The 19,973-nt window shown below is 35.8% G+C and overlaps 1 protein-coding gene across 3 annotated transcripts in view; it reads right to left on the minus strand.

The window, feature by feature from the left end:
• Nucleotides 1–10,670: 10,670 nt before the first annotated feature.
• The window catches only part of ABCB7 (ATP binding cassette subfamily B member 7), a 106,868-nt gene continuing 97,565 nt past the window's right edge, over nt 10,671–19,973 (minus strand). For all 3 annotated transcript variants that reach the window (XM_002831820.5, XM_009234996.4, XM_054544736.2), the window contains 3 exons: nt 19,685–19,788; nt 17,575–17,682; nt 10,671–10,977 (listed from right to left, as the gene is read on the minus strand). In XM_002831820.5, coding sequence (XP_002831866.2) covers nt 10,762–10,977; nt 17,575–17,682; nt 19,685–19,788 — 428 coding nt within the window. In that variant the 3' untranslated portion in view covers nt 10,671–10,761. The remainder of the gene's footprint in view (nt 10,978–17,574; nt 17,683–19,684; nt 19,789–19,973) is intronic.

The following is a 19,973-nucleotide window of genomic DNA, read 5'->3' on the forward strand; positions in this document are numbered from 1 at the left end:
AATAAAGCCGCATACCTACAATCATCTAATCTTCAACACGGTTGACAAAAATAAGCAATGGGGAAAGGACACTCCATTCAATAAATGCTGCTGGGATAAGTGGCTAGCCATATGCAGAAGACTGAAACTGGACCCATACCTAGCATCATATATAAAAATTAACTGAAGATGGATTGAAACCTCAAACTACAAAAATCTAGAAGAAAACCTAGGAAATGCTCTTCTAAACATCAGCCTTGGCAAAGAATTTGTGGCGAAGTCCTCAAAAGCAATTACAACCAAACAAAAAGGGACAAGTGGGACCTAATTAAACTAAAGAGCTTCTGCACAGCAAGATAAACTATCAAGGAAGGAAAAAGACAATGTACAAAATGGGAGAAAATATTCACAAAGTATGCACCTGAAAAAGGTCTATTATCCAGAATCTATAAGGAATATAAACAATTCAACAAGCAAAAAACAAATAACTCCATTAAACATGGGCAAAGGCAGGTAATTTATAGATTCAATGCCATCCCCATCAAGCTACCAATGACTTTCTTCACAGAATTGGAAAAAACTACTTTAAAGTTCATATATATGGAACCAAAAAAGACCCCGCATTGCCAAATCAATTCTAAGCCAAAAGAACAAAGCTGGAGGCATTATGCTACCTGACTTCAAACTATACTACAAGGCTACAGTAACCAAAACAGCATGGTACTGGTACCAAAACAGAGATATAGACCAATGGAACAGAACAGAGCACTCAGAAATAATGCCACTTATCTACAACTATTGGATCTTTGACAAACCTGAGAAAAACAAGCAATGGGGAAAGGATTCCCTATTTAATAAATGGTGCTGGGAAAACTCGCTAGCCATATGTAGAAAGCTGAAACTGGATCCGTTCCTTACACCTTATACAAAAATTAATTCAAGATGGATTAAAGACTTAAATATTAGACCTAAAACCATAAAAACCCTAGAAGAAAACCTAGGCAATACCATTCAGGACATAGGCATGGGCAAGGACTTCATGTCTAAAACACCAAAAGCAATGGCAACAAAAGCCAAAATTGACAAATGGGATCTAATTAAACTAAAGAGCTTCTGCACAGCAAAAGAAACTACCATCAGAGTGAACAAGCAACCTACAAAATGGGAGAAAATTTTTGCAATCTACTCATCTGACAAAGGGCTAATATCTAGAATCTACAATGAACTCAAACAAATTTACAAGAAAAAAAAAGCAACCCCATCAAAAAGTGGGTGAAGGACATGAACAGACACTTCTCAAAAGAAGACATTTATGCAGCCAAAAGACACATGAAGAAATGCTCATCATCACTGGCCATCAGAGAAATGCAAATCAAAACCACAATGAGATACCATCTCACACCAGTTAGAATGGCAATCATTAAAAAGTCAGGAAACAACAGGTGCTGGAGAGGATGTGGAAAAATAGGAACACTTTTACACTGTTGGTGGGACTGTAAACTAGTTCAACCATTGTGGAAGTCAGTGTGGCAATTCCTCAGTGATCTAGAACTAGAAATACCATTTGACCCAGTCATCCCATTACTGGGTATATACCCAAAGGATTGTAAATCATGCTGCTATAAAGACACATGCACACATATGTTTATTGCAGCACTCTTCACAATAGCAAAGACTTGGAACCAACCCAAATGTCCAACAATGATAGACTGGATTAAGAAAATGTGTCACATCTACACCATGGAATATTATGCAGCCATAAAAAAGGATGAGTTCATGTCCTTTGTAGGGACATGGATGAAGCTGGAAACCATCATTCTCAGCAAACTATCGCAAGGACAAAAAATCAAACACCGCATGTTCTCACTCATTGGTGGGAATTGAACAATGAGAACACATGGACACAGGAAGGGGAACATCACACACTGGGGCCTGTTGTGGGGTGTAGGGATGGGGGAGGGATAGTATTAGGAGATATACCCAATGTTAAATGACCAATTAATGGGTGCAGCACACCAACATGGCACATGTATACATATGTATCAATCCTGCACATTGTGCACATGTACCCTAAAACTTAAAGTATAATAATAATAAAAAAAAAGAAAGTCAGGATAGGAGTTGAACTCAAGATAGAAGCAAGTAATTGAGTAATCAAAGTGTGCAATTGTAGAGTCAATGCCAAGGGGTTAGAAATCTCACAGAGGTAGAGAATAAAGGAAAAGTTTAAAAGTTTGAAAGTTTAAATGAGGCACAATGGTATCATGAAAAGTTTTTAAATGTCTTGATTCTGTTTTTGCAGTGGGAATGTTCAGTAAAGAAGTATGACAGGAAAACTTCTAAATGAGAATTTTAAAAGCCAAAATGGTTTTTATTAATTATGGTAGAGAAACTATACAGAAATCTGTTTTCATAATGTTAAATAATAAAAGAATGTTAGATCAAAATAAAAGAGTTATAGAAATCATTCAAAAAATAAATAAAGAAGCATGAGCAAAGGGCATGAACAGACACTTCTCAAAGGAAGACACATAAGTGGCCAACAAACATGAAAAAGGCTCATCATCACTAATTATCAGAAAAATGCAAATCAAAACCACGATGAGATATCATCTCACACTAGTCAGAATGGCTATTTTTTGACTAAAGTCAAAAAACAACAGATGCCGGCGAGGCTGCAGAGAAAAGCGAATGCTTATAAACTGCTGGTGGGAATGCAAATTAATTCAGGCTCTGTGGAAAGCAGTTTGAACTTAAAACAGAACTACCATTTGAATCAGTAATCCCATTACTGGGTACATACCCAAAGAAAAATAGATCATTATACCCAAAAGGCACATGCACTTGTATGTTTATTGCTGTGCTATTCACATAGCAGAAACATGGAATCTATCCAGGTGGCCATCAATGGTGGACTGGATTATGTAAGTGTAAATATATACCATGGAATACTATGCAGCCATAAAAAAGAACAAAATCATGTCCTTCACAGCAACACAGATGCAACTGGAAACCAGTACCCTAAGTGAAGTAATGCAGAAACTGCAAACCAAATATCACATCTTCTCATAAGTGGGAGCTAAACACTGGGGTACACATGGTTATAAAAATGGGAACAGATGCTGGAGAATACGAGAAAGGAGGGAGGGAGAAGGGCTGAAGGTTAAAAAGGACTACCTATTGAGTACTATGCTGACTACCTGGGTGACAAATTCACTTGTACTCCAAACCTTAGCATCACACAATATACCTTTGTAATAAACCTCCACATGTACCCCGATTCTAAAATAAATGTTGAAAAAAAGTATATTTTTAAAAGTAACTTTCTTAGTGATTGTTCTAGGGATTACAATATATATTGTAACTTACCAGAATTTACTTCATATTTGTACAGATTAGTTGCAGTGAAATATAGAAATTTTACTACTATATAGCTTTCCATCCCAGTTTTGTGCTATTGTTATTCATATTATGTCTATATATGTTACAAACCAATAATACATTATCATCTTTATATGACCTTGCCTTTATAAAAAGCTGAGAGAAGGACACCTATATATGCAGAGAGTTCGTGATATTAGCCTTCTTAGATACCATTTCTGGCTGTCGTCATTCATGCCTGTGGATTCAAGATATTATCTGGTATCATTCCTTACATAGCTTTGTTTCCATTCCCAATAAAATAATAATATACAGATTGTTTTACGCAGTTGCTTTATAAGTCAGTTAAGAGAAGAAAGGAAAAGAAACATGCAATTATACTGTCTTTTTCAAGTACTCACGTGATTGCCATTACTGGTGCTTCCTATTTTTTTTTTTCACGTGGATTTGAATCACTGTCTCGTGTCACTTGCTTTTTGACTGAAAAATTACCTTTGTATTTCTTATAATGCAAGTCACTACTATTGAGTTTTCCTTTTATTTGTCTGGGAACATCTTATTTCACCTTCATTTCTGAATGAGTTTTGCTAGATATAATATTCTCATTTGGGTAGTTTTGTTTAATTTCAGCAATTTGAACATGTCATCATTATATCTTCTGGCCTTCACTGTTCCTGATGAAACTTCACTTGTTAACCATATTGGGGTTTCTTTGTAGGTGATGAGCTATTTTTCTCTTACTGCTTTCGAGATTTTCTCGTTTTTTGCTCACAACATTTGATGTGTCTCTTTGTTTACCCTACTTGACATTTGTTGAGCCCCTTTGATGCGTAGATTAATGTTTTGCATCAAATTTAAGTGTTCTTGTGAGTTTCAGTTTTTAGTCCCCCTCTCTCCTCCTGGTACTGTGCGTATGTTGGTACACACTTCTCTTCTTCTTTTTCCCCATTCTTTTTTCTCTGTTCTTCAGACTGCATAATCTCCACTGATCTTCCTTCAAGTTCAGATTTTTTTCTGCCAGCTCAAATATACTACTGAACTCTTGTGAATTCATTTCAGTTATTGTACTTTTCAACTCCAGAATTTCCATTTATATACACACACACACACACACACACACACACACTTCTCTCATTGACAAATCTTTTGCCTGCTACAAAAGTCATCTGGGCCACTTCTAAGGCAGTGTTTTATCACCTGCTTTTTCCCCGTGTATGGGTTACACTTTCCTGTTTCTTTCCATGTCTTGTAATTTTTTGTTGTAAATTAGACATTTTAGATAGTATCTTACAGCAATCCTGGATATTGATCCTCCTTTCCTGGGGGATTTTGGTTGTTTATTTCCTCCACAGTGTGCAGCCTGATGTTAGCTCTATTTTTCAGTTCAGCTATTAATACCTAGGGGTTGCCCCCAGGTTAGCACAAGGCACTTATTCGTCAATAGGATTTTTACCCTTTACGACTGGATGTGTGCATGTTTGGAGGCTGCTATAAATAGTTCAGGAAATTTATTTTCACCCATGTTCATCAGGGACTAGAAGCTTGGAGGATCCCTGTGTGATCATCCTAAGAAGGCACAGCCTTCAACCTACACACAGTCTTTCAGATTGCCAGGGATGAGTGTAATTTTATTTTTAATCCTTGTTCCTGGGAGTCACTTCTGGGTCAAAGTAGCTTATTGCAGTGTTTGGTCAAAGGTTGTTTTTAAATTCCTTGTGCCAGTAAAGATTGCACCTTCTGTTGATGGGTCTGCATGCATTGCAATGCTTTCAAGTATGTCCCATGTTCTGCTCTGATTGTTGTGAGTGGGTGCTGACCCAGCACATGCACACAGACTTTTCAACCCCCATAGCTGACTGTGCTCTCAGGACGGCTCTTCTTGGCTGTCTCTTTCATGTTTCTATTAAACTTCTGGTTGTTTTGCATGTGCAAGCTTCCCTTAATTGATCTCCACCAAGATCTCCATCCACTGTTTTTGACGACATCTTTAGGGATGAAGTTCTTCATGCTGTGTTCCAAATGAAGTCAGTTTCCACAGGCAGAGCTATGGAGTTGTCTTTATTGCATGCCTTTCCCCTTGGGCAGAACCTCTGCACCACTGAACTGAAGCTGAGGGTGGGGCTCATTTATCCTGAAATGAAATCATCATTTTACTCATGGGTGATGGGGTGGGGTGGAAGTCCCTAGTATTTGCCAGTTTCCTTCTTTGGGTGATGCCTCCAATGTTATGAGCAAGCTGGGATAGAGAAAATCAGGGCCCCCTTATTCTCAGTCTTTGCATAGAATAGAATTTCTACTCTAAGGGGGTGGGGGTAGGGCTGGGTGGCAGAAGGCATCTCTAGTCCTTTTGGCTTTGTCTGCCTGGGATAGAGTTTCTGCAACACAGGTTTGAGCATGTGTTTGTATGGGGTTGAGGGGTGGGATAAGAAATGTAAACAGTTGGCCCTGACAGGGTGAAACTGTAGCCCCAGAATGGGAGCTGGGAGAAGAGTGAGCCCCACCTACCCCCATCATCTTCACCATACAAGCCCTGAATGGAGCATCCAGGGTGGAACACTCAGGTAACATTTGGATGGGGGTGGGGGATATATGGAACAGGTTGTTCCTCAAAGACCAGACTCTTGCTGTTCTTAATAAGATTCAATATATTTTCTTGAATGAATGTTTCTCTATTTCCCGTATGCCCTTAAGACAATTTTCAGAAATTTTAAATGATTGCTTTTTAAAAAACAATTTTACCAGTAAAAATGTTGTTTTGCTGGGGAGAGGGTCTATTGAGCTCCTTACTTTGCTATTATGGAAGTCCTACTCTCCAATGTATTTATTTCACCAATGCCAACTGTATTTCAAGTCATAATGGCCGGGTATTGGGAAAAATTTTCAATTAGCAATAACTGTGCCTAGGATAAACCTCATTGGCTTCCAATTTATTTTTAAATGTAACTTGAGTGGAAATGTGGTGCAGTAGAAGGAAGAATGGACTAGGTGTCAGGAACCAGGGTTTTCATCCCAACTTGGCCTCAGTTTCCTCATTGTAGAATGAGGGGATTGTATTAAATGACCTCTAAACTCCTTCTAACTTTAAAATCTCATGATTTTATGAAACTGAAACTACTGTAGCTGTGTAACAACAGGAAGTATGGAAACAATCCACTGACCTTTTTTCAAACAAAAAATGCTCCAACCTGTTTTTAATTAGAACATGCATTTCATTTCCAACTCTACCTAGCTAATAAAAATGCTAGTTTATCACATGATTTGCAGTCAAGACATTTCTATACCCAAAAGTTTACTTCCTAATCATCAGAACTGAGAAACTGGGGCAACGGAAACTTGCCTTTCACTGATTGGTCATCAAAAATATGACAGCTTAATGTTAACTGAAAGCACACTATAATTTGCTGCCATTTTACCCACATTATGAGCTTCACAATTACTTTCTCTTAGAAACAATTCCAAGTTTTTACCTTCTGCATAAGGCTGTAAGGTCATACCCTCAGAGTGTCTCTTAATTATCTGTATTTATTCTCAGTATGTGAATGACAAAATATCAGTTTTCCCTGGACACTGCAGAGAAGAGTTGCTTCAATGGGATACCCATTTCTTGTCATAAATATAATGTTTATTTAGTAATGTTTATCTATACAGATTGCTATAAACAATAACAGTGAGGTTAAGGGCCTCTCTGACTGAGTTACTTTGTCTTAACTGACCAGTTTTAACCTATTTGATTTGGTATTATCATTTACTATACAATTTACATTAAAAATCTATATATTCAAAGGGATTTGTTTACAATTTAAGAAAACTGCAATTGCAAACATATTTAAATGCTTTCAACTATTAATCCAGGACAGACTATCTAGTACTAAAGATACAAGGTAAGAGAATTGTGAATATACACTGGCAAAAGTTGCTGAGACTCAGCAACACATTCAGCAAGTAGGAAGGATAAGAGCAAGATGGCAGTATGGAGAAAGAGATCCAGAAATAAGGAATCATACAACCTTTAAATATCTTGCCTTTAAAGCAAAAAATTTTTTAAAAACAGCCATCTTCACAAACTACTTCGTCAACATCCAAAGGAATGACACAATATTTATCTTAAGGTTTATAAAAGGTGCAAATCTCTGTAGAGGAAAAACATACGCATATCTTGAGCTTGTTCATGTCCAAATGCTAAGGTCTCTTTCTGATTTTCAAAAGTGACCCTCAGACTTGAGCTGTTAAAAATTTCCAAATGAGCCCATCTGCTCACCAAGATATTTCTATGTTAAGAACCTTCAGTAAGGCATCTGGCCCAGTTTGTATAATCCCAAATTACCTTGGTTTCAACTTAATTTTTGTAAACTGGAAGTCCCTTAGGAAGAAAGTAAAATTTTCAATCTTTAAAATAAAGAGATATAAAAAATAAAACCCTATCATCTTGCTCCATTTTCAGATTCCATATTCTAAAACTGTACCTGATTCATCCCAATATATTAAAAAACATTATGTTGCAACACTGATTTAGAAATTTATACACTTTATCCTTTTGTGTGAGTACATAATAGTATAATGTAAAATTAGTACACTATAATTAAATGCCCTTTTTCTTGGCATTTCCTCTGAATGAATCATCCTAGGAAGCTTTTCTTTCATCTTAATTTGTCTATTATTTCCCTGTATAGAACTACCTTAATATGAAGTGGTTAAAAGAAATGCCTTTAAGACTTAGTTATGGACCCTACAATAACTGTTTTTCAAGTAATTTAAGATTTTGTTAGTTGAAAATAATGGTTAATGACGACAATGGCCTAGGGACCACTTACAATCATATGAAAAAAAATATAGCTTTGTATCTCTTAGTGGGAAAATTATCCACACCTTGGAAACATTTCTAACCTTCTTGGACTAAAGGTTTCCCATATCACAAAATAACTTACTTTGAACACTATTCACACCTCAAAATGAATTATTACTGATGGTTACTTCAATATTATGTGTTTGTTTATGCGGCTAAGCAAAATCTTTTCCATCAGCATCACTGGAAATGTATAGAGGGAATTAACAAAGAAGCAAAATTTCTATTGAGACTTTAACCACATTTCCAGTAATGCAACTGGTTTATTAAAAGTACTCACCCCACCCCCAGAAGAGCAGTAACAACTATCGTTTCAGAGTAAGAAATGTTGAAAAGGAAAAAAAAAAACTAATCCACTTTTCAGTTGATTATGCATCTCAGTATTAACTCTAGCTTTAAAAGCAAGATCTTGCATCACTTACTCTGGTAGCAAAGACTATGAAATACTGGTTTCATGTTACTTATCAAATTACCTTTATATAACAAGAGTGGGCACCTAAGTTAGATAAGTTCAGCTATCTACCCACCAATGTCAACAATACTAAAATTAATCTCTCCCATATCAAATTATCATGAAAAATTTCTTAAAACTATAAACCAATAAAATAAGTATATTAGGACCTTTTCTGAGAAATAAAACCTTATTACATAGTTATGTGACCATTCGTGAGGTGCGTATGTTTTCAAATTGAATGATTACTACCAAACAAATGAAAGCAAGTTCATACTGGAAAAGAGAAGAACTTTCTAAGTGAATGTATACCAATATTTTATTAATTCTTTCTAGCAGGTAAAACTTTTTTTCCTCCCAAGGTAAAACTTGATTATGTTGTTTGGGCTCTTCCTTGTTATATCAGGCTTAAAGAAACTAATTAAATTACTGAAAAGTAAGGGAAGATCTTTTAATAAAGAAATTCTGAAGTGTCAACACAGATTAGAGTCTTGACAATCTAAAGAGTATATAATATGTAATACTCTATTTACCTAAATGTTAATATTTTTTAAATGGACACTGATTTATACACGTGTGAGCATGTGCATGCATGCACGACATCCCATTTACTTGTTTCTTTGTAAACTTCGAATAGAAAAAGCAGCACATTTAAGATGGAAATATAAAAGGAAATGAACTTTCTAAGCTTTTCAGATTACTCTCAGTATAGCAACTTTCCAATTACATAGGAGTTTGTAAATCTTTAAAGAAAAATGTGTAGTTTTGTCCAAAACAAAAACAATGCCTCATATTTTTGTGGAAAAATAAAATTCTAATCACTAGATGTTAGTTATTATGGTGCTGCTTAATGATGAAGAATATTCTACATAGCGACATGAGAATGAAGGTTTTTTTCCTTCAAAAAGTACATAGTTGCAAATACTTCAAAAATTCTAGCGGCCGGGTGTGGTGGCTCAAGCCTGTAATCCCAGCACTTTGGGAGGCCGAGGCGGGCGGATCACGAGGTCAGGAGATTGAGACCATCCTGGCTAACACAGTGAAGCCCCGTCTCTACTAAAAATACAAAAAAATTAGCCGGGCATGGTGGTGGGCGCCTGTGGTCCCAGCTACTCGGGAGGCTGAGGCAGGAGAATGGCGTGAACCCAGGAGGCAGACCTTGCAGTGAGCCGAGATCGTGCCACTGCACTCCAGCCTGGGCGAAAGAGCGAGACACCGTCTCAAAAAAAAAAAAAAAAAAAAAAATTCTAAGTATAGGCTGGGCATGATGGCTCACACCTGTAATCCCAGCACTTTGGGAGGCCAAGGTGGGCAGATCATGTGAGGTCAGGAGTTCAAGACCAGCCTGGCCAACATAGCAAAACCCTGTCTCTACTAAAAATAGAAAAATTAGCCAGGTGTGGTGGCACACGCCTGTAATTCCAGCTACTTGGGAGGCCGAGGCATGATAATCGCTTGAACTCAGAAGACAGAGGTTGCAGAGAGCCGAGATGTGCCACTGAACTCCAGCCTGGGTGACAGAGTGAGAATCTGTCTCAAAAAAAAAAAAAGAAAAGAAAAAAGTAAGTAACCTATCAAGTAAGACATCAAACTATAAATGCATGTCTGTTTCTGATACATTCTAATTTTGAAAGTTTATAAATTCATTTTCACATCAATTTCAACTGGAGGAAGGAGGGAGAAGAAACAATGAACCTACACTATCCTCTTTTTCTTTCATGTTAAGAAACAGACACTTTCCCTCTAAATTGTCAGCATAAAGGAGGTTTTAAAAACTACAAAAATTGGGAAACCAATCTGATTCATTTGGCTATAGATCAAATGAATGTCAGGCCTCAAGAGGGTAATGTGGTAATATCAAACAGGTAGCAAAAATTATGCATTGAGCACAACCAGGACAGTGACAAGAAAATAATTTGGGGATAAATATAGATGCCACATTAAATAGACTGTGAAAGAAGTAAAACTCAAATCCCCTTTTAAATAAATCTTATCTAAAAGAAGGATTATAGAAAATGGGAATGTATGATTTTTTTAATAAAACAATTCTGCTTCAGTGCAAATATGTAGTCCAAAACAACAAAAAAAAGAAAATGTCTTATGTGACTTAGCACGAACAGTTTCCACAGCCTTTCACACTATTGACAATTTCTTCTTGTAGTTTCTTTCTTTCCTCCTCTTTGGATATATTTTCTTTCTTTGCTTCCCATTTGGGGTTATCATGGTTCTGCACACGGCTGCTCTGTGTATGCCACATTTCTGAATAGATACTATGAGGGTTAGCAAGCAAACCATGGTGGGTACCACGTTCGGCTACCTTACCCTAAAAAGCAAACACATGAGAAACACGGAGAAAGGTCATTTAACTAGCATAATAACTGAAAATACCAAATACTTTCTAACTAAGGAGTTTGAAGGATTTGCATTCATTAAAATACTTCTCCCAATTCCTCATACACAGTATAAGTGAAAAAAATTTAGGTAGGAATGCTTTCCTCCCTGTTGAGCTACCCAGTGACAGAACAAACAAAAGGCTATAAAATTTCTAATACCATAAACACCATTTTATTTAAAGGAAATAAAATTGTAATGTTTCATTTGTCATTTTGAAGGGAAGGTTAAAATGTAAAAAGGTGATATTTTCTGTAATCAGCAAATATTCAAATCAAAAGCACTGTTATTTACAGAGACTTAAAAGATTTAAAAATAATATCCTTAAATCCTTATGTGTACTTTGAAATAAAAAAGATTTCATAAAATAAAAAAGATTTAATGAAAATGAAAAGTTTACTTCTTCTAGTGGCTATTTTTGTTCACAATGGTTATTAAACTTAACACTGCAAAGATTTGGTGGTATAGATTCCAAACTCTGATCTACAATTAATTTGTTTCTTGATAGCTACGGTTAACCATGCTGAAAGACAAAAGGACTTCTGTCACTTTTACTGGTATTCCTGGTAACAGGACTTTTACAATAAACCCTTAAGTAAAATAACTGAAATGTCTGTGCCTACATTTAAGTATTTACATGTAAGGTTATACCGCTATTCCTTGATTTATTCATTTCTGGCATTATCTACTAACTTCCTACTATGGAATACGGAGATTCAACACTCATACTATCCCACATTCCCACTACTCCATCATTTACTCTCCTAATAACATCAGTTACATCACAAATTTTGATTCAGTGTTTACCTTATTACGACTTTGTAAGTATTCCCTGCTTAGCTAAGTAGGTACTAGGATTTTATATATATTTTCTTATATAGTCTTTTAATCCTCCTAGACTTAGTAACTTCCTTGTTTTTTTTCATTTGCTTAGTTTTCTATGTCACTATTGGAAATCTCTCCAAAGTTTATTACAGAATCACAAAACCCTTCTCAACAGTATTTTTCTCATAATCAACTACATTAGGTAATCTATTAGTTTATTTCCCCTCACCACCCAGAGATATTCCCTTCAGAGCTTTTAGGTTGTTTTCTACATCCTCAATTCTGAAATTGTATGATAATGTGCCCTGGTACAGCTTTATTTTTCCTTTCCATTCATTGTGGTGGGTACTCAGGCCCTTTCAATCTAGAAACTCTTGCTCTGAAGTTCTAGATACTTTTTTGGTATTACTTTCTACGGCAAAAACCACAATAACTTTTGCACCAACCTATTATTTGACAATTTCCTCCCATGTTTCTGGCTTCTCTAGAACTACCACTAGTCAAATGTTGGACTTTTTAGATAAATTCTCTTGTTTTCTGATCTTTTCTCTATATTCTCTCTCTTTTGGAGATTTCCTTGACTTTATTTCAGCAAAGACATTTCTCATTTCAAAAATCTTGTTCTCAGGTCGTTCCTTTATTTATTTATTTACCAAACCCATTTTAAAATTTTGAAATATTTCAAGAGTGACACAATGAACAACTTTATATGCTTCTCCTAGTTTGGCAACCATTATTTTTTCCTACATTTGCTTTCTCCATCTCACCTTCTCTCTATATATACATGACTTTTTTGCTACACAATCTGAGAATGAGCTGCAGACATCATTACACTTCACCCCGAAATATTTCATTAGCATGTATCTCCTAAAAACAAAGACATTCTCCTACATGACTGAAATACAACTATACCACACTCAGGAAATTTAACAATGGCTGGCCATGGTGGCTCATGCCTGTAATCCCAGTTCTTTGGGAGGCTGAGATGAGAGGATTGCTTGAGCTCAGGAGTTTGAGATCAGCCTGGGCAACATGATGAGACACCCCCCGCCCATCTCTACCAAAAAAAAAAAAAAAAACCAAAAAAAAACACACACAAAAAACTGAACAATGATATGATATTCTTATTTAACATACAGTCCATATTCAAACTTCATCAATTGTAACAATAATATCCTTTATACTTTTTTCCATCTAGGATCCAATCAGTATCAACACATTGAATTTATAACAGCTTTGTTCTAGTCTGTGTGTGTGTTTGTGACACTGACATTTCTAAAATGTCCAGTCCTGTTTTTAAAAGACTGCCCTTCAATTTGTATTTGTCTAATTGTTTCTGATTATTAGATCCAGGCTAAACTTTTTTTTTTTTGAGATAGACTCTTGCTATGTTGCCCAGACTGGTCTGGAACTTCTGGGCTCAGGTAATCCTCCCACCTCTGCCTCCCAAAGTGCTGTTATTACCAGCATGAGCCACCATGCCCAGCCCAAGTTAAACATTTTGGGTAGAAAGAAAAGATAATATATCTTCAGTGCATTACATCAGGAGGTACATGAGTTCAATTTGCTCCATTACTGATATTAGGTTTGAGCAATTGGTTAAGGTGACATCTATCAGTTTCTCTATTTCTCTATTTTCAAGGTATTTTTTCTCTAATTAGTAAGTAGTCTATGGTAATTTCAAACTGTGCAAATATTCTAGCCTCAATAGCTTTACACCATATGGTTTCAGCAACCAGTGAGGACCCTTACCTGAATCAATTATTACAATGGTGGCTGTAAAGTGTGATTTTCTAAATTTGTAATTCCTTTTACATTTCATGTGTTAGTTGGCTTTCTTCCTAAAGGGGAATTGTCCCTTTCCCCTTGATGATTTTTGTTTTAGCAGTATCATCATGGATGCATAGATGTTTTTTATTCAATGTATTATAATTAATTAGTGTCATTATCCTTTTTATGCCCCAATTGGCTAGTGGGAGCTCATTCAAAATGGTTCCTGTTCCTCATGACCTGTGTTCATTAGTTTCCCTGACCCAGATCGGGAATCAACTACTTCTCCAAAGAGTCTTGGTTCCTTTTAGTGAGGAACAGTATTTAGTGCCCAAGATCTGGGTGCCAAGTATACTCATTACTACTGGGTTTTCACAGCTTCTAGGCCTCTTTAGTGAATAGAGTTGGGACATTTTTTTCAAATCATAAATTCAGACTGATAATACTATTCCAATATATCGCAAGGTTCTCCCCCTCTTTGCCAATTCCATATTTGTATCTTTCTTCTCCCAAGAGATCTGTTTCCCAACATCAATGTATTTACTCATAAGCTCAATCTTACACTATACACAAAAATAGTCTCAAAATGGTTACCCCCACACTACTACCAACAATACACTAAGTTCAAATTTCTTTTGGGTTATTTTTGTCTTTATAATATATTCCACTAAGGGTATATAATCAAAGTAATATATTCAAAAGTTACTTGGCTTAATTCTATTTTTCTTCTGTGTGGTTATGTTAGCAATTTTATATGCAATTAGTTTTACTTCTTTCTGTTTGTATTCAATTTTTATTTTTCCCCTATCCTTGTTGATTTAATTTTATTTTTGAAGGTATAAAAACACTAAGCATGGTTCAAAAGTAAAAGAAATATTAAAACTTCATTCTCTTTTCCGTATCTCTTCTAACCCTTTGTACCCACATCCCATAGGCAGCCAATTGCTTTAGTTTCTAGTTTATCCTTTGAGTTTCTTTTTGCAAAAATAAGCAGATATACATATATTCTTTTTTCCTTATCTACTTTGCAAAAGGTAGCATGCTATATTCTCTTTTGTATCTTACTTTTTTTTCACTTACCAATATATTCTACAGATCATGCCATATAAGTTTCCTTTACTTTTTTTTTTTTAATTTTTGGAGACAGAGTCTCGCTATGTTGTCCAGGCTGGTCCCCACCTCCTAGGCTCAAGTCATCCTCTTGCCTCAGCCTCCCAAGTGGCTGGGATTACAGGTTACTTTTTTTTTCTTCTGTCCTTATTTTAGAAATACTGTATTTTCCACAATCTCTGAGCATATTAAGAAAGTCTACATTTTCCATTGAGTTCCTTTTTTCTCTGTTTTGGAGATCTATCCAGTGACATTTAAGAATAGAGCACTGAAAGGCTGACCGGAAGCTCTGTGTGCATTAATATGCCTTTCTAAACCAGTGGACTTCATGGTAGGATGATTATGTAGCTATCTGGACATTCTGTTGGGGTTCTCAAATACAAGTATCTTTTTTTTTTCCTGGGGCTGCTTTTGTTTCTCCAGAGAAGAATCCTCCAATTATTTGCTGATGAGTTAAGTAGTGATGGTAAAAATAAACAACTGGTTGGCAAAGTTCTTGGAGCCAGTGGCACAAGAGGGTCTGTGGTCCTATCCTTTGGTATGTTTTGATTTTCAGTTAATCTCTCCCTTGATTGTTAATGTGCCTGGTGGTCTGCTTGTGTCCAAAGCCAGTAATTTCCTGATAAGTAAATCTCCAGACTCTTGCTAAGGTTAGGAAGGAGTATAAACACCAGGCTGTAGGGGTGAGAAAGGGACCTGGGAACTTTCTTTCTTATGTAGTCTTACACTTAATTCTGTTACTTTCAACCTCATGCTTATCGCCACTTTTCATCATACCTGGTGCCTTCAATTCCTGAGCCTTTTCAGGGGCCTACAACATGAATCAACTTATCAACTTGCTTTTTTTTAAATTGATGTCTCTCTCTTTTGACACACAGTATTCAACTTTTTAGCTCTGCTAATCTATCTACTTACCAGTTTCCCCCAATTTGCTGGTATCTCTTGTCCACTGTTACTCCCTCTCCTATTATCTTTGTCCTTACGGCTTTATACTTATTATACTTATTTTATTTCTTCACTTTCATTTTAGTATGGTTAGGGGAAGAAGAGATAAACAAATGTATCCAACTTTCCATGTTTAACTAGAAGTTCCTTAGATAGTCTGTCTTAACATTAACACTACTACAAGAAATTGCTGACAGAACACAGGAGGTGACAGATTATTAGTCAAAGCTAAGGTCATATTAGTTTCACTAGAAAATGATAATCTGTTATCTTCATAATCAGACAACTATAGAATCATCAAATTATGAATAACAGATTCTTGTTTAGATACAGTTGCTATGATCATTAATAAATTAGGTCCAATTATAACCCAAAACCCAAGTGGCAATGGTGTAAAATAAGTGTATAGATACTGTGAATTACATGGCATGAGGAAGGTAATCACATGCCTGCTAACGTATTTTAACAACTTCTATTTGTAAGAAAAGGCTCTTACTACTTGGCTGCATAGAATCAGAAAGCTTATAAAAAAGTAGCAGATTTTATTTAAGATTCTTGAATATCAATGATATAATAAGGTATATTTACAAAATTTCCCATTTAAGACACTCTGGTACAACCACACTGGAAAAATCAGTTTGGTAATGAATGTAAATATTTAAGAACAAACCAACAGAAAGGCCTAGGGTCACAAGTATGCAAGCAACTTATGAAGGTAATAGTATACAAACCACAACACTGAATACCCTATAAGAAATGTCAGTGGAGTGAAAAAGTCCCTTTAAATAGCTCAATATACAGACAGTACATGAGAATGCTTCTCTCTAAACTCTCGGTACACAGGTTTTCAAAATGTGACCAGGCGTGATGGTTCACGCCTGTAATCCCAGCGCACTTTGGGAGTCTAAGGTGGGCGGGTCACCTGAGCTCAGGAGTTTAAGACCAACCTGGGCAACATGGTGAAACCCTATCTCTACAAAAAATTAGCTAGGTGTGTGGCACGTGCCTGTAGTCCCAGCTACTTGGGGGGCTGAGGTGGGAGGATTGCTTGAGCCCAGGAGTTCAAGGCTGCAGTGAGCCGAGATCGCGCCACTGTACTCCTGGGTGACAAATTAAGACCCTGCCTCAAAAAGAAAAAAAAACCAAAACGATAAAGAATTGAAGATATATTTATTAGAAGGGAAAAATAATTACAGAAAAGGCTGAATTCAGGGTGGAAAACTGCATAATGTTAGAAAAAATCAAGTACTAGGGAGGTGTGGGGAGAAGAGGTCCTTACAGAAAAGAGAAAAGAAAAATTATTGCAATTTTCAAATCTACCCATCACAATAGCGGTACTCTGATTTGTCTAGACTTTTATAGTATACTCATACAGTAATTCCCTTAGAAGAGATAAAGCAGGCTATCTTTCTTCTTACTTTCCCAAGAAAGAAAAACATAAAATAAAAATGACCATGTTTGAAAATGACCACTTTATTTTATGGTAATTTTCTTTTAACCATCAAAGGTATGTGCAGGTATTAGAAAAATAAAAACATATAATACAGCAAAGACAGCGAGCAAAGAGTCTATTCAGAGCAAAAATGAAGGCAGAAAAGTTATTTTATATATGCACCATTGAAAACCTACTTCTATCGTGAAGATTTAATGCTTTCCTGATTAAACTTTTGTTTGTAATACTTTAATAGAGAGTGAGTTAATATAGTTTATTCCTTCTTGGAAGTGACATGCATTATTTCCAATCAAAAGGGGCTAAAAACAGAATCGTAACAGGATTCAGTCTCAACCAAATAATGTAAGAAACAATATTTAAGCTTCTTGTATCTATAACAATTTCCAGTGTTCCTCAAATACTAAACTTTAAAGTTAAATCTCTTACCTGGTCCAAGACAATGATTTCATCTGCATCAACCACTGTTGACAATCTGTGTGCAATGAAAATAGAAGTTCTGTGTTTGACCACATCCTTCATGGCACCAAGAATAGTCTGCAAGTTTGGTAATATGAAGAACAGGAGAAAATAAAAAGAACTATACATTAGGCAAATGTAAATTAAAATAATCATACATTTCCTAAAGGAACATAAAAAATGCCAGTTAATTTTTTATTATGTAAACTTTATACTGATACCAAATATTAGACCTAATCTAATAACTGCTAAAGGGAAGAGGAGAAAGCAAAAAGAGAAGGCAACTATGATCACATTATCATGGAAAAAAATTCTTTAAGATAGGCAACGTTTCTCTAAATTACAAAATCTGGGAGAAAGTAGATATTTTCTATACAAGTAAACAAATAAACAACTCTAGTGATATCAGGAACATAGCCACATATAATGTTTACCAATGAGAACAAAACTAAAATAAGGAGAGACTTAAGTGATAGGACACAGAGAAATTCAAAATAATCCAAAGATAGGGAGATTCAAAGAGTATAGGAACATTTGCTTTTCCTTAGTTCAAACTCAGAGGACAGAAGGGGAGACAATGATAACTGTATATTTTTAACTGCAGAAACCTCTTTTTCAAAAGCATTCTGACTTCCTAATGCATCCTAGAAATACATTTTTGTTTATTCCCTGTAAAGTATAAGAGTTGTATATATGTTCAGCTATACTTGGAAACCTGGGTCTAAGTACAGCAAGCTAGATGGAAATAGCAGTGTGGGGGATGGGGATATACCCAAATTTCCTACGGATATTTCTGAACATTTTATTTATTAAAGGAATAAAATTATCAAGAGCAGATGGTTACCCACGAAAAGATCTTATTTTACTAGGGCAGACTGATAATAAGGTACAAGGCCAATACTAAGAAAGCCTGTTATGTTTGTGAGGACTCCTTTTGTAACCTTTAACAACTTAAACTCTGACATCCTACTGAAGATTCTGGACTTTTTAAAAAGGCCCATTAAAATTTACCACATCTTCTAATAACTACTCCCCTTGGGGGGTTGTCTATTGGCTCTTAATGGGTTATGCTCTCTGACATAATAAAGCTGTGTGACTCAAATAATGACTGTTGGTAGGTCTTTTAGTTTGTGGTAGTATGACACATTTTTAGGTAAAAAGTTCTTACAAGCATGTTCCTATTTTTCCTATGAATGGGGTCTGGTCCTGCTTATGGGTCACTTTAAATATATGCTAACCAATTCACTTCAAAATTAAATTGCTTTAAATATGCTGCAGATCAATGGGCCCTGAAACTTAACTCCGTATGAAAATATTATGTCACACAGCCTACAAAACTGAATTAGGCATATCCTTCAACACTAGGTTTATACTATGTATTGAATTAAAAGGTAGTTGAATGAAGGCAATTGACAAATGCATCCTCCTATCTTCAGTTCTAGATTAAGGGGATATGATAATGAAATTACCATTGTTGTTGAGACTTTTGTATGTAATGTAAAGATGTTGCTATGTAATCTAATGCAGCTGTGGGGCAATGTCATGACATCAGTGTCACATCTTGGTGTTTCATAACACTTCCAGTGAAATGAATACAAATTGATACCAGCACTGCAGGTTGTGTGTGCCTGACTTGCATCTCATGAGTCGCTCCATGATAAGTGAAAGGCTTTCTGGTATGTACTATGTCACAGGTTTCACAATCACTTCCATGACAATTTTAATGAGTGTTAAGTGGCAATAGGAGAGAGACTAAAACTTTCTTCCTTTGTCAGCATATCAGGTGATTCCTACAGCTTTGTAAGATGCAAGGGCAATACAACAATAGCATAAGGTATCACATAGTTCCAAAAGGAGACACATTTGCAAATGGACTTAACACTGTGGTATCTCTAGTTCAATGCAACCTGGCATTCTTACCATCAACACTTGCCATATGGAAAAAGGGGGATAGGCATTTTGCTCTATAGCACTTACTATTGAAGTTTATTCAAAATACAAAATAATGCAGCCATTTTACTGAAACTTCCAAGTAGAAAAGTTAAACATTGAAGAGCTTTATATTTTAATCATAACTTACCTCTTCAGTAATCGAATCTAACGATGAAGTAGCTTCATCATAGAGTATGACTGGGGGGTCCTTCAAAATGGCTCTTGCAATTGCTACTCTTTGCTTTTCTCCTCCTGGTAAAGGAAAATTTTACTTTAAGGAAGCATAGTGCATGTATATTTTATGTTTTTAATGTTTCCATTGATTACAACCACCAAGTAATACACTGAACATTTCCTTATTCTCCTGATCACAGTTCATTTTACTGAGTTGTAGAGTTGAAGTTCATATATAATATCTTTTGACAAAGTATATTCCC

The sequence above is a fragment of the Pongo abelii genome, chromosome X, assembly GCF_028885655.2.
Source record: "Pongo abelii isolate AG06213 chromosome X, NHGRI_mPonAbe1-v2.0_pri, whole genome shotgun sequence".
NCBI classification, from domain to species: Eukaryota; Metazoa; Chordata; class Mammalia; order Primates; family Hominidae; genus Pongo; species Pongo abelii.